Raw genomic sequence first — 13,666 nt, forward strand, 5'->3', positions numbered from 1 at the left:
CTGCCTGGCTCTCTGGCTCAGTCTGTGTGCTGGTGGAGGCGACTGAGACTGGCTCTGCCTGTGCCCCCGGTTCAGATATTGTTTGTGTGGCCTTTTCTTCCCTTTGAGGGCAGCGGGTGGTATTAAAGAGGACACGGTATGCATGGGCAAGTCCCCAACACATTGCAGTGATTTGTGTCTCCTGGGTTTTGCCAGCTTGGTAACACACCCTTTCTAAGCACTCCATCAGCTTCTCAGGGCTCTGCATTTGCTCAGGAGTGAAATTCCAAAGCATTGGGGGTGCCCACCGACTCAGGCCTTTGCCCATCTTTTCCCACACCCCTTGCCACTCACTATTATCTGGCCTCGGGGCAGGTTTCCGGGCACTGCTGTTGTCAGAGAAATAACCATATGGCCAAAAGCGAAATCAGGCAGGCATTCAGAAGGCATTGTGCCACAATCACACTGGCTTGCGGGCTCCATGAATTGTTAAAACTCCCCAAAGCCGAGAGGATCTCTTCCCCTGGCTCACCCACAGGGGGGGTGATACCCCTAACAAAAAAACAAACGGCAAACAGGTACCGGCCCACCCACACACACAGTGATAAAAAGGCATTATAAGCATTCAATAGCCAGTATAACAACGTAAGACCCTTTGCACATTTTCCACTGATAACAAACACCACCACTGGGATCATACACTGGATATAAGGGTTAATCCAGCCCCTCCGCGCAAGCAAATGGGCCAGCATTGCAAACATTTTCTTATCAAACAAACACAAATACAAACAGAAAGATTACACCCAACAGATTGCTCTACCACACTCTGGTCAGCGTTCGCCCCACGTTGGGCGCCAATTTTTTTAATGTGCAAGGTTTAATTCTTGTCGGGATGAGAGAGCACGTGGCCGCTGCCCCTCCCCCACCCGCGCCGGTCGGGCTGGAAGTTAAACACAGACCCCGGCTAAATAACAAGAAATTTAATACAACAGAGTGATAGAACAATCTGAATAACAACAGCATCAATGGTAACAACAATAAACAGCAATAACAGTGAACAAGACAAAAGATATACAGAGAAATACCGCTCAATGATCAAGGAGCAAACCCGCCACGTGTATGGCAAAAACCAACACCAGAAGAGAAAGGGTGAGAAGGCTCCGCCCCTGGACCTGACGTCAGCATGGTATGAATAACCCGGCTGGAGATCCCTTCCCCCTCTCTGCTGGGGAAAACTTTACTCTGTCCTGGCTGAACCAGGACAGGGCCTTAGACTGGAAACATACCTATTATGCAAGGGGATAGTCAGGGCTGACCGCAGCAGCCAACACAGTCAGCTCATAGCCTGCACTAGCACAACAGAAGCAAATACCCTGTGAACCACCTGGAGATATAATCATCCCTCTGGAGTAGAACTGGAACAGCCCCTTGGCCTGGGTTATTTGCTACATCTGCAATATTCCTCCCTCCCCTCTGCCCTACATTGATTTATTTCCCAGCTAAAGTGCTCTTTTGTGTCTGCAAAGCAAATGGTTGCGTGTCTTCTTTTTAGAGCAGAAAATAGGCTGTGCAGACTTTGAAGATGAGCAGTTTAAAATGGGAATCTCCCTACGGGCTATGCTCACACAAACTGTAGCAGCAGATGTGCAGGGCCCTTTCCTCTCTTCTCCCTTTCTTCCAAGCTGCTTTCCTCTTCCTCCAGTTCTGCCAAATTCCTGTCTCTGAGCTGTCACTTAAGTGCTCAATCCACAGCAAGTGGACTAAGAAACGCTGGATACAGATTCTTGAGCTTGCCTGAACCTGTATACTTTCTCAGCAACCACTAAAAGCCCCTTTGTGCCTTGTGTGCTTGCCTGCATACACATCATCAAGTCCCACCATCTTGAGCACCTGGACATTTGAGGTTAAAAAAAAAAAAAAAGAAAGCCCTTGGGTTTAAGCTTTGCTCACCTGAGAAAAGCCAGACTCTTGCAGAAAAATTATGACTGTGATTCCTCCTAAACCTCACACACCTAGGGGGAGGGCCAGACTTCCCTGACTTCCTGCAGAAGGACAGGTTCTGTGTCATCAAAGAGTTCTGATCTGGTTTAGTGTTTTTCACTTTTCCCTACCCGAAAGAAAAAAATATTTTTATTCTGCTTAGTTTTATGGATCTTTTCATAGCTGTTGTTCTTATGCACTCTAATAATCCCCCAAGCACTGGATTGCTCTTGGGACCAGTTCCTACAGGAATACATCACTCCCAAAGCAGGACACCTGGCTTAGGCCACAGGTATTTAGAGCTCCTCCTGACTTTGTAGGGGCATCTGCATGTGTGAAAAATCAAAGCATGTGTCTCACTTATTTTTGGCTCCAATTGCATTTCATTTGGGCCTTGATGTTCTCAGCCACTCAGATGGAGAAAGAATATTCAAAACAGTACAACTAGTGAGAGCCCAGCTCAATGATTCTGAAAATCACAGTGCTGAATTACCCTAGGGAGCTGCCCTGGTTAAAATCTGAGCACAGTCTCCAAATGTCTCAAGAGAAATCAGCATGCCTACAGTGCAGACTCCTGGGTACGCCCTTCTTTTAGCTACAGCATGAGGCAGAAGGATCAGATAAAGTGACTTTCCCCTCATTCTCATCCTCCCCAATACCCAAGAGGCAATGAGTGGATGGTGGCATGGAGTAACCTACAGCAGAACCTGATTTCCCACAGCATGAATGGTGACACAGGCTTCAGGCTATGACTCTGGGGAGGTCAGTGCTGCAGTACAAACAGGGTGTTCAGCATGGATGGGCTAATCTGAAATGTCCCCACACAGGTTCATGCAGCAATGGAGAAAACCCTTAGGTGTGTGTCTGTCTTAACATCTCAGGCCTAATGCCCTAGGGCAGCCTGGCTCCGTATTTGGCCTGATAATGTCATTCAGTACTTCAGGTCCTTCTCTTCTGCAGTCACTGTAACCTTGCATTTGGCAAGATGTCACCCAGCCAGAGGGATGAAGTCTGCCCCAGGGCTTAGAAGACTTTGCTGTCCTGGGTGGAGCAAGCAGCCAAGTCTTGCCTAAAAGGGAATATTCTGTCAAAGGCTGCAAAAGGCTGTAAAATCTTTCTGGGGACACTTTCAGGAATAAAGAGAATGAGTAGGGTGAAGTGGGTTGATTCCACCTGAAGACTTCAGGGCTTGGACCTGCAGGTGGAGCTGGGTGCTGGTGGGGATGGAGAGAGGACAGACAGGGGGGTTACTTTTGTAGAAGGGCTCTGCTCTCCCCCCAAGCAGCCACTCAAGTAAGGAAGTCAAGATCTGGCCCTGTGAACGTGGGGGGCTCTGCAATTGCAGCTGAAGGTGGGGAAAATGTAACAGGTGAGCTCTTTTCAGGCAAGCTCTCAGAGTTGGATTCAGATCCATGACAAATTTGCCCAGAAAAATGTGAAATTCCTGTACTCCCTGCAGTAAGGGGAAGTCTGATCTCCTTCAAGGGAGAGACCATCTTTGCATATAATGTCCATACAGCCTTTAGGAGTCCTGCTCCATCCAGAAGCTCACACTCCCTGAAGCACTATACCTATCAGACTGAGAACAAAAACTGAGCCACATTTCTCCTTCACCAGCCTGGCGACCCCTGGGAGCCACTTCCCATGGCACTATCTCAAGTAGGGCTTGGGGTTTATGTCCTCTGCCTAGGATCAGCTGACATGTTTATAGATGCTCATATGGCTGAGAGACTTAAAATAATTGTCACAAGGTCAATAAACTGGTGCAATGTAATCTAAACGAAATGCAGCATTCTTCAGGAGTGAAAAAGGAGACCTAACAGTTCAACTTGCACCTTTCCCCCATTTGTATAATTTATCATCACTTCCAGAAGTAATTAAGTTAGAGAGATCTGATTAATTTGCCACAGAGTTTAATTGGGGGGGAGGGGGGAGGGGCAAGGCGGGATAACATGCTGGTATTTTCTTTCTCTTTACTTACGCTGAAGAAGAAATCTGAGACACCAGGCTTAGCTCAGGTGAGATAGACAGTACTTGTGTGACCTCTAAGTCTGAGACAGGATGGTTTCTCAGGGCACACACAGCATCCCAGGAACAGCTACTGCAGTATCAAAGAGATGTTGCTTCCCTGAAATACAGCTGACTTGAGTGCACAGCTGAGGTGCAGGCCAGGAGAAAAGGGTACCCTGTTTCCTAAAGGTCCACCTCTGCCTGCCTTTCTGCCCCTTTATGTGAAAACTTCAGGAAAGATAACATGGTGCTGCTTTTGTCTGACCACTCAGTGTCATGAGAGGGGATGGATGGTGCAGCAGGCTGGGATAGACGCTTAGCTCAGCAGCCACACACTGAAAGGGGAGGTCTGATTTGGTCTAATTTACCTGCTTCAGCCACACGTTGGTTGTCATCAGCTGATTCTTCTCATCCTAGGGTGACACAAGGTAGAAAGCATTGCAGTACCAAAGCAGTCAGAAGAAACAGACCCTATGCCTGCTGAGTCCACCCTGTGATGATCAGAGGAGACCCCTATGGTCCTGTTTCCCCATGGGCCAGGGCTTTTAAGTCACTGCTGGGGGAAGAGAACTGACTTTCTAGGTGCTGCCACTGCTCTTGCTGGGAGCTCCTGAGACTGGAAAATGAAGATGTGGCATTTCACAGCAGTCCAAAAGAATCAGATGCCAAACAGCAGGGAGGCAGCAGGGCTCAGCCAGCAAGCGGGGTCAGGACACACATGGTTGTGGGCTCACAGGATAGCTCATCTCCCCACACTGCTCAGCCTGGAGTGAGTTTGGGAAGATAGAAGCTGAAACATTGTCCTGAACATGTGAACAGGGCACAATATCAGAGTCTGCCTTCCACAGCACAAGGGGATCCTGCCAAGAGCCAGGAGATGCAAGGAGCATGCTGTTGTGTGAGTACCCTTGAGCTCTGTGCAAATTGCACTGTGCATTGCAGTGATGGAGGGGAAGGGGAAGGGAGATTTTCCCTATGGGCAAAAATATAGGGTTGAATGTTTTGCCTCTAGCGGCCAGCAGGGTCAAGATACAAGCTGCCTTTGGCCTGAATACATGTTTAATTGCAGTAAGCTATGTCCAACCAGCTCTCCCCTTCCTCACCTCTGTCTTGTAGCTGCCTTTTCATTAAATTACAAATGTAGATGTCAGGAACTGACTGGCATGGACTGTTTGATTAACACCTGATGCAATGAGGCCTTATAACCTGAGAACAGCAGGGGAAAAAGGACCTTCAGGTTTGCTGCAAAACAAATGAGTCTTATGGCCCATGCTGTGTGTGGGGCAGAAGCACCACACCACACTCAGTGTTTTGTTGCCTGACCATCACTTCGCATTTTGTGTGTCAGAAGTCAAAAGCCAACAGCATCACCAGCCCTCCCAGGTGGATGCATGACTGTCTATAAAAGAAAGAATGTTTTACCAAGCCCAACACAAGACTTACCACATCCACAAGCTGTGATATCTTTAATCCAAAAAGAACTTTGATGGTGTCATTGGAGTTTTCCACGGGGCGGACCCATTTCTGATAGCCTTGAAATAAGTGCTTGAGGAGTGCGTCCTCATTTTCAGCGACTGAACTGAAGGCAGCCACATCTGGAAGAGAGCAACAGAGAGTGGGGCCATGCCAGAAAGCAGATGTGAAGAATGGTATGACGTGAAGAAATGAGGCAGTGTTATGATGTGAGACAAATTTGCCTCTGGGCAGCTCTTGTCAGTAGAATCTGTAGGATTCAGATGCACACTCTCATCAGGACCAGGGGGAGGGGAGGGGAAGGCAACGCAACACAGTCCAAGACCAACTCACACAGAAAAATTATCACACAAGAGCAGTGATGACTTTGCACTGGGTTTCTGTTTTCTGTGTTCTTTTTTCTTGAGTCAACGTACTTGCCCAGTCTTTCTTGTTTATTACTCATTAGAAAATCCTCAGGCTCGGAGCATCAGGTACTCTCTTTCACTCTTGAGTAGTAAAGATCCAACCTGATAAATGCAACCCTGAGAAAGAGTTCTGGTTTTTCAGATACCTGTGGTGTGCCACAGAAAACTGGGGCCACGGGGGAAATTTGGTCACTGTGGGGCAATCCCTGGCTGGCTGGTTTGCAGCTAGAAACAGCAGCAATACACCGTGAACAATCTAGGGTCCAGGAATTTCACTTGCACTTGTGTATTTCTATGACCTCTCTGAGAGAGAGGCTGCTCTCTGCAAGGATTAGGCTGGTGGGATTTCCTTGCTGTCTTTCTGACATATAAGCTAGATCTGAGGGAGCCTCATGCAGCATTCAGAAATGAATCATCCTTCTGGGGTTAACAGGGGACAGCAGCAAATAGCTGAGAAAGTTGAATTCTCCCGGCTGGGGGAGTGGATTGGGTGAACAACAGCATCAGTGGAGCAAAAAGCAAAAGGACTCATCTGGCAGCAGGAGGAGGTGGATGATGTAGCCAGGGTCTGCCTGCAGACAAGCATGGAGCCATCATGGTCTGTACCTCCAAGACTTGGGTTTCCCCTGGTCCCTGCCACCATGTTACTTCTTCCCCCTGCTCACCAAAGGGGAAGGGCAGATCAGACCCTCAATCCTTTCCCCAATGCCAGCCCCACTCTCTGTGATGCTGAGGTCCTGACATGACCTCCACCACTTCTCTTGTGCACACACATAGCACCCAAGGATGAAAAAGATTTCACCTGTCTCCAAAGGCACCATGGAGGAAAAAGGAGCTCACGCTGATCAGCCCTGTTCCACAGGGGTCACAGCCAATATTGCTGTACAAAGAGGACTTCACAGGGCACTGCCCTGGGCCCACCTTGTCCCCTCACCACCAATTCCCTGCCAGCTCCAATGTGAACAGGACACCCATGCCTAGATTGCCACCAGTAGGTGCAGAAGGGGTCTGCAGGCAGAGGGCTGCAGCTGAGGGACAGTGTGAGGACTGGGCAATGGAAGAGCCCTGGCACAGCTGAGGGGCTCACACATGCTGTGCAGCAAACATCAGAGGTAAGGCAGCCCTCAGCAGGGTCCCTGTGCCATGGGAAAAGAGGAAAGGGCACCTGAGCCCAGCAGCCCCTCCAGAGAGAAAACTGGAGGCAGAGGGTAACGTTCTGCCACATGCACGGAGGAAATGGTGTGATCACAGACCAATATCACTGTCTGTGTTCTCTTCCCCCAGCAGCTGCTACTCACCTTCTGGGTGAGACAGGCCGTGCAGCCTCTTCTCTCTCAGTGGGGTCTATGTGAGGCTGTGGGCAGGGGCAGACCTGTCAGCCTGGCAGAAAGTGGCACTGCTGCCTAAGGAAAAAACCTGCTCCCATGACAGAGCTTCCCATTGAACAAAATAATTTTCTAATGCAGTCTGGATTCTCTCAAGGTAGTACAAGGTCCAAGCAGCACTGTCATCCCCCACTTCCAGCCACAGCAAATGCCCATTTCTCTTTGAGAAGCTGTGAACTCTGAAGCCTAGTGATTGCTGCTTGCAGGGTAACAATTACTTTACTGTTGGATCTTCTAGCACATGCCATGCTTGTCTTCTCTTGTTGGACGTGCAGTTGTGGTGGGGTTACAAAACCTTGGAGAGGTGGAGGCCAGCTGGTCAGAGGGAGTTTTCACACTCCTTTCCACCTGCTCTGCACCTCAGCCAGGGATAGGGTTGTGCAGTTGTCAGCACAGTTTATAGCAGCCTCTGCGGCCACCCTGTGTCTTGCTGCTTTGTCACAAGCCTTCAAGGTCTTCTATTACCAGCTGGTAAACCACAAATGCCTTCTCCCTGCTCCAGGGTTTATTCTCACTCCAGGGCTAACCCTAGCTCCACCACAGCGCAGAGCCTGAGGTCTGTCTTAATAAACTGGGTTACCTAGACAAATATGACAGACAGGCATTGCATCTTCAACCAAAAGAAGAGAAAGAATGTATTTCTCCTCCCTCACTACCCACAACCTCAGTGGTCCAATCCCCTGACACATAACAGTCACTGCAAGAGACCCTAGTTCCCAGCCCTTTTGCTTTCCAGTTAGGAAGCTTACGGGGGTGCATGGTTGTTAAACATGGGAAATTTAATGGGAAAGCCATTGACTAGAAAAAAATCCACAACCCTAAAACATGCAGGATCAAAACCAGGTTTTTCTTAGTGCTGGAATACATTGCTCTGTGTTTATTTGAGTATAACTCTCTGCATACACATACACAACCACACATCCCATGGCATGGCTGTGTATGAACTCCCTCATAGGAAAATGGTGCTGTTTCACAGCCTGCACCTCACATGAAGTCCAAGGGCTCTGATGTGCCAAGGGAGTATAGCACAGAGGTGGTAAAGCTGGTTTTGGAGCTGGATGTGTTGATACTCAGATGCTGGGGAAGCCACGGAAAAGGATGAAAAAGATTTGAGAAGTCTCACAAAGAAGTCAGAAGGAACAAGGTTGGTTCCCTTATAAAATAGCCTCAGTACTTGCAGAAGGACAGTTTAAAAGCGTAAGTTTTTAATGAGGAGGAAGACATATGAAGCAGAAAAAATAGCCTAACAGATCCTTTGATCAAGCCCCATATGATGATTAAATTAGATAAAGGCATGGAGAAAACACGGAACAAAGTAGCACTGCCTTTGAAAAAAACAGAGAAGTAGCCATAGAACAGATGCATCCCTGAATTTACCGTATGGTGCACAGAGAAGGCAAAAGTTGGGTATCTTCCTGTCAGGTTACCACAAGTACAAGTAACCAAGCACTGTTTACCATCTTTCCTCTTCACCAGGTTCCTGTTACTCTCTGCATTTCATGCCAGGAGCAGCTCCTCACAGGCACAGGAGCAAGAGAGGTGGGACAGGAAGTCTGATAAACAAATGTGCAAAACACCCTCAGAAATACAGGGACACTTAGCCTTTCATCACCTTGCTTGAGGTATTTCAATATTCCTCCTGGTGATGGAGATTCTCCCGTAATTCCCTTTAGCAGAACGAGTCGGGTTTAGGATTTTTTTGTTAACTTCTACCCACTGACCACCCCCCCACTCCACCAACCCAACTATTAAAACCTTTGTCACCAAACTGTCTGTGGTTGCAATACAAAGGCAGCAGTTGATACAACCCTCTTTTGCTAGTCAGACGGTGTTGAGAATCAAGGGAAGCCAGCATCTATCTTATCTCAGCAAGCAGCAGCTAACTGGTCAGTAGAAAAAGAAAAAAAAAAAAATCTTGAACATCTGAAGCTTGGCTTGGAAGAAGAAGAAATAGCACTTACCCGAGCGGCTCAAACACAGCACAAAGAGCACTAGGCAAAGCATGGGCACCACCGTGGCTTTTCCTTTAAGTCTGATCTTTTGTTTTCATAAGCAAATTGGTCTCATCCTAGCAGGGGACTAAAACAGTCTCGCTAAAATATCAAGGCAGACAATTGAGTCTGCATGGCAAGACAGCACCTTCTGAGCCTTATCTTGCCTCATCATGATGCTCTGTAAATCACACTTCATTGATTTTCAGTCAGCTGTCACATCCCCGCAAGCCTAAAACAGGGCTCTGGGTCCTAAACTCTGACTGATTTGTTTGTGGTGGTATTTGGGTTGCTATAGCTGCTTCGGTCTAGGATTTGAAGTGAGGCAAGGTTTTTAAGGAGGGGAAATGTCTTGTAATATGCTGCCAGTTACAGCTGGGGAAAAAAAACAGGCTGCAGATCAGACCTGAAGACAAATCACATGCCTGAAAGGTTGTCTGTTTGCTTCAGCTGTATCAGTTGGTCTAATAAAAGAAGCAGCCTCCCTACAGGGTTAACTTATTTATTTTTCATACTACACTTGCTGGTTTACAGCTACAAAATGTATTTGGGGAGGAAAAAAGCCATTAAGATATAGGTGGGAAAACGGCTGATTTCTAAATTTATATCTCATCACTCATATATGAAACATCACAGACAACAGCATGGAAATGCCTGCACATCACTATCTATTGGCACAGCCTAACAGTGTATGTTGTCCCAGGGCCTTATCTTTAGCAATGAGAGTCATGGGGCTTTTGATTATTTAGCCATTTCCTCTGTAGGTGTCACTCCTCCCCAACAACTTGGATAGGGCTACTTTCAGAAGCCGCCAGAAATTGCTGATATCAAAAGGGACGTGGGTTCCTCTTTTCCTGTCCTCCTGCCACTCCTTTATCAAGGAATCTCAAGATCTTCTTGGTTTTCTTCCCAAATGAAAGTCACTTTGACATCTCTCTTCACAGAGGAGCCCTTTCCCTGAACTTTTCAAGTACAAGGAAGAGTGATGCAAAATTCTTTTAGTTTGCACCCAGGTGTGAAACCCTTCCTGCTTTGATTTATTCTTCCTGGCTATTCTTCCTGTCTGTGCTAATGCAGTAATCCCACACATGTGCTGCAAACAACACAATTTGTGGCTACTCACACATCTTCAGAGTTTGTCTTCATCCACTGATAAACAACCTAGAGGAATTCAGTTGCTTGCTGACTTTTATACAGGAAGCCTGTTTTTTTCAGAAACAGCTGGGCCCATTTCTTGCAGTGGCCCATATTCTGGTACAGTCATAAGCTATGTGATTCGGATTTGCCTTATCTAAGGTTCTCACAGAGGATAGATAACTGGCAGCTGTAACCTTATCAGATTATTCATCTTTCTTTAATGAAAAAGATGGCATTTCAGTGTGGTTCAACATCATGTTGCTGCTACAAGTAACCTTGTAGTGTCCTACCACCTTATTCATGCTGCTGTGGACTTTCAGCCTGCCTCATCCATAGCTCTTGTGCAGGCAGCTTGCAGCAGGATTTGCCTTTTCCACTACCATGCTATACAGGGGAAATCTGCAAGGGCCCTCATTAGCTCCTTGTGTCTGCCAGTGTTCATCTGGCAGGGCTGGAGGAGCTGCTGGTTTCCTCTGCACCTTTCCTCATCCCAGCTGCAGAAAGCAACTCAAACCAAACAATGCTATCAAGAGACTGACTTGAATAAAGTGTCTTGTTATCACAAGCCGCTGTCACTACCAGACTGCTCAGAGCATCCATTAGATCCAGACCAGGCATAAGCAGACAGCTCAGCAAGGTGCACAGTGAAGGTCCTTTTTTCATGCTGGCAATGAGAGAACAGTGTATGTTTGGCCACAGTGGTGCGGTCAGACAGCACCACAACCTGCCATAAAGTTGAACATGGACTTAACACAATTATCCTGCCTGATGCGAAGTTTTCTACAACAAAGCTATCCCTTAAAAAAGTCTGTGCAGACTAACCCATCTTTCCAGCATGTTTCTGGTCCTGTACAGGGCTCAGCACCCACAGGCAGCATCTATCATCTTTGCTGAACCACAGCCTCATGACTGCAAGCCCCAGCCTTTTCCGACTGACACCTCTGATGGTAATTACTGCCTGAGATCGTGTCCAAGCACTGCTCTGATAGAAAGTGCTGTATCACAGACTGAAGAGAAACTTGTTTTCATAAGGCTTTAGCCTGCTGCCTTCAGATAATAAAGTTAATCTGTTAGCTGGCTACAGGAGTAGGTTTTCTGTTACTACATGGTAGTTGCTTCGAGGGAAATGTGATGTATGCTTGCTTTACCATTGCTTCCACCAACTGCCTACATTGTGACAAGAGGTAAGGACCTAGCTTGTCTGGTCTTTGGCTTCCAGATTATCTGGCAACCAGAGACAGGTACTGGATAAATAAATTCTGTTTGACTGCTGCTGATGCTTTCTGTTTACAAGTCTTTATTCAGCCATGCTCTCCAATATTTTGGGAAGGGAGGTAGGCATGAATGTTCCCTTTTAGCAGCTGGGCCATGAAGCATGGGAAGCAACCACCCTGACATAGCAAATGGTAAAACTGGAATCTTCTTTGTTGAGAACCTGCCTTTGCTTTTCCACAGGTTTCATGGAATTTTTAATTGACATGAGACTGCAATACCAGGCTGCAAATTGCCAAGAGCTGCCTGAGCACAAGCAACATAGGAACAGGGCCTCATGCTCTGGGCAGCTCAAACTGCTCAAAAAGGAAAAAAAAAAAATCCATCTAGAGGCATAAATCTGTCAATCTGAGCCCACATGGTTAATATTAGGAGCAACTGAGAACTTGAGGTTATGATGGAGAGTGCCAAGACATGTTATCCGAAGCTGTCACACAGCTGAGTGTGCAAAATGCATTTCCCAGGGAGAGATGGCAGTGCTGGCTGGCTACTAGAGAGTAAGGAACCTGAACTAAGGGGAGAAGGATGGTGGGGAGGAGAGACATGGATAGGAGATGCTGTGAACCAGAACTGAGGGGCCCTATTTCCAGGACCATGAGCTGGAGAGGGGTTTGCAGCATCACCACCATTGTTAGCTGCAAGGAGAAGGAAAGAGAAGCTGCAGAGGCAAGCTGTTACAGCAGATGACTCTTCCAGGTGGATGTGCCTTCTTCCTCCCCAACCTGCCTCGGCCTCCCTGGTCCCTCAGGCTGGTATGCCAGAAGCCAGGGAAGCTCACCTGGGGTGCCAGTATTTGGAATGGAGCCAGGCTTCCCAGAGCTCCCAAGGGAGGACTGAGTTGCCTTTGTGCCATCATGCACCACACAGGGAGCCAGCAGGCTGACACCAGCCCCCAAGGGGTGAGGGACAATTTCTAGAGCAAAAGAGGGGTGGCAAACAGCAGCACTTCTGGAGCTTCATCTTTGCCCTGGTGCTTCCTCTCCAGTCCTCTCTGCTCTTGGTTCTCTCCATCACAAGACACATCTCTCCATCAGCAGTTTCCTAAAACAAGTATCTTCTCTGGGCAAAGGACATTTTTAACCCAGATTGTCAGCAACTTGTACAGCACCAGGCCCTTCCACATTCCAGAGGGCACAGAGCTTGCAGGCAGCCCTCCACCTGCCCATACACCCTGAAACCTCTCCATTCTCCTCCAGCTCCCCGTCCCTCCCAGGCACCTTCCTGCTGTCACTCGTCCTGGCTTGCTTAAGGCCCCATGAAGCACAACCCCATTCAGACTCTTCCTCCCTGCTCTTTGCTCTCCATCCCTTCCTCCTTCTCCACGCACCCTTTTCCCACGGGGAGCTGCACTGCAACCCATCTCTCCCATGGTGCTCTAGCACAGCCGCCACTTTCCTCCTCTTTTTTTCCTTCTCTCACGCCGAGGGAAGGTCCTTTCACCTCCCCCTCCTTACCTTTTTCTTTTGCAGTCTCCTTTGTCGACGTTCCCCTCCCTGCTCTCCCGTGCTGTTTCAGCACCCCTCCCTGGCATAACCCGGGCAGTGCAGGCAGCACCGCGTGGAGGTGCAGGCGAGGCTTTCGCTGGTGCCCAGGGCCGTGCTGTGTATGGTCTGTGGCAGTAATGGGCCCGTAGGACTTGTTTGGGTTACAATGCAGATCACATGCTGTGTGAGCTTTATTTGGGATTTCAGTGTAACGTGTGTAGTTTTGAAAACTCACTCTTTGAATGATACATTTGTAGCTTGAACTCTGCATAACGGTAATTGGGACTAGATAATGAGTTCTAAAACTGTGTAACAACTCTGTGCTTATTCACCGACCTGTTTATGGCAGCAATTACAGCTTGCCTCAGGAGATTTAACTTCTTTCACATAGTGGGCAAAGGGAAAAAAGGTCTTTGTGTCAGCTAGGGAACAAGCAGCCACTTAGTACAGCAAGCCTGGAAAGGGCTGACCAGAACCCTTGACAGAGGATGCCAGAACTGAACTCACTTTCAGGCTACTCTCAGACAGTTGTTTCAGTGGTGACCAGT

General features: G+C 47.9%; 1 protein-coding gene across 3 annotated transcripts in view; it reads right to left on the reverse strand.

The window, feature by feature from the left end:
* CHRNB3 (cholinergic receptor nicotinic beta 3 subunit) overlaps window positions 1-9,579 on the reverse strand; it is a 19,841-nt gene extending 10,262 nt beyond the window's left edge. For 2 of the 3 annotated variants that reach the window (XM_026866213.1, XM_026866211.1), the window contains exons 1-3: window positions 9,196-9,578; window positions 5,413-5,564; window positions 4,338-4,382 (exon numbers count right to left, since the gene is read on the reverse strand). In XM_026866213.1, coding sequence (XP_026722014.1) covers window positions 4,338-4,382; window positions 5,413-5,564; window positions 9,196-9,238 — 240 coding nt within the window. In that variant the 5' untranslated portion in view covers window positions 9,239-9,578. Of the gene's footprint in view, window positions 1-4,337; window positions 4,383-5,412; window positions 5,565-9,195 lie in introns of all 3 variants that reach the window. The other variant, XM_026866212.1, reaches the window with a different exon arrangement.
* Window positions 9,580-13,666: the final 4,087 nt, after the last annotated feature.

This window comes from Athene cunicularia, assembly GCF_003259725.1.
Source record: "Athene cunicularia isolate RWA chromosome Z unlocalized genomic scaffold, athCun1 chrZ_part2, whole genome shotgun sequence".
NCBI classification, from domain to species: Eukaryota; Metazoa; Chordata; class Aves; order Strigiformes; family Strigidae; genus Athene; species Athene cunicularia.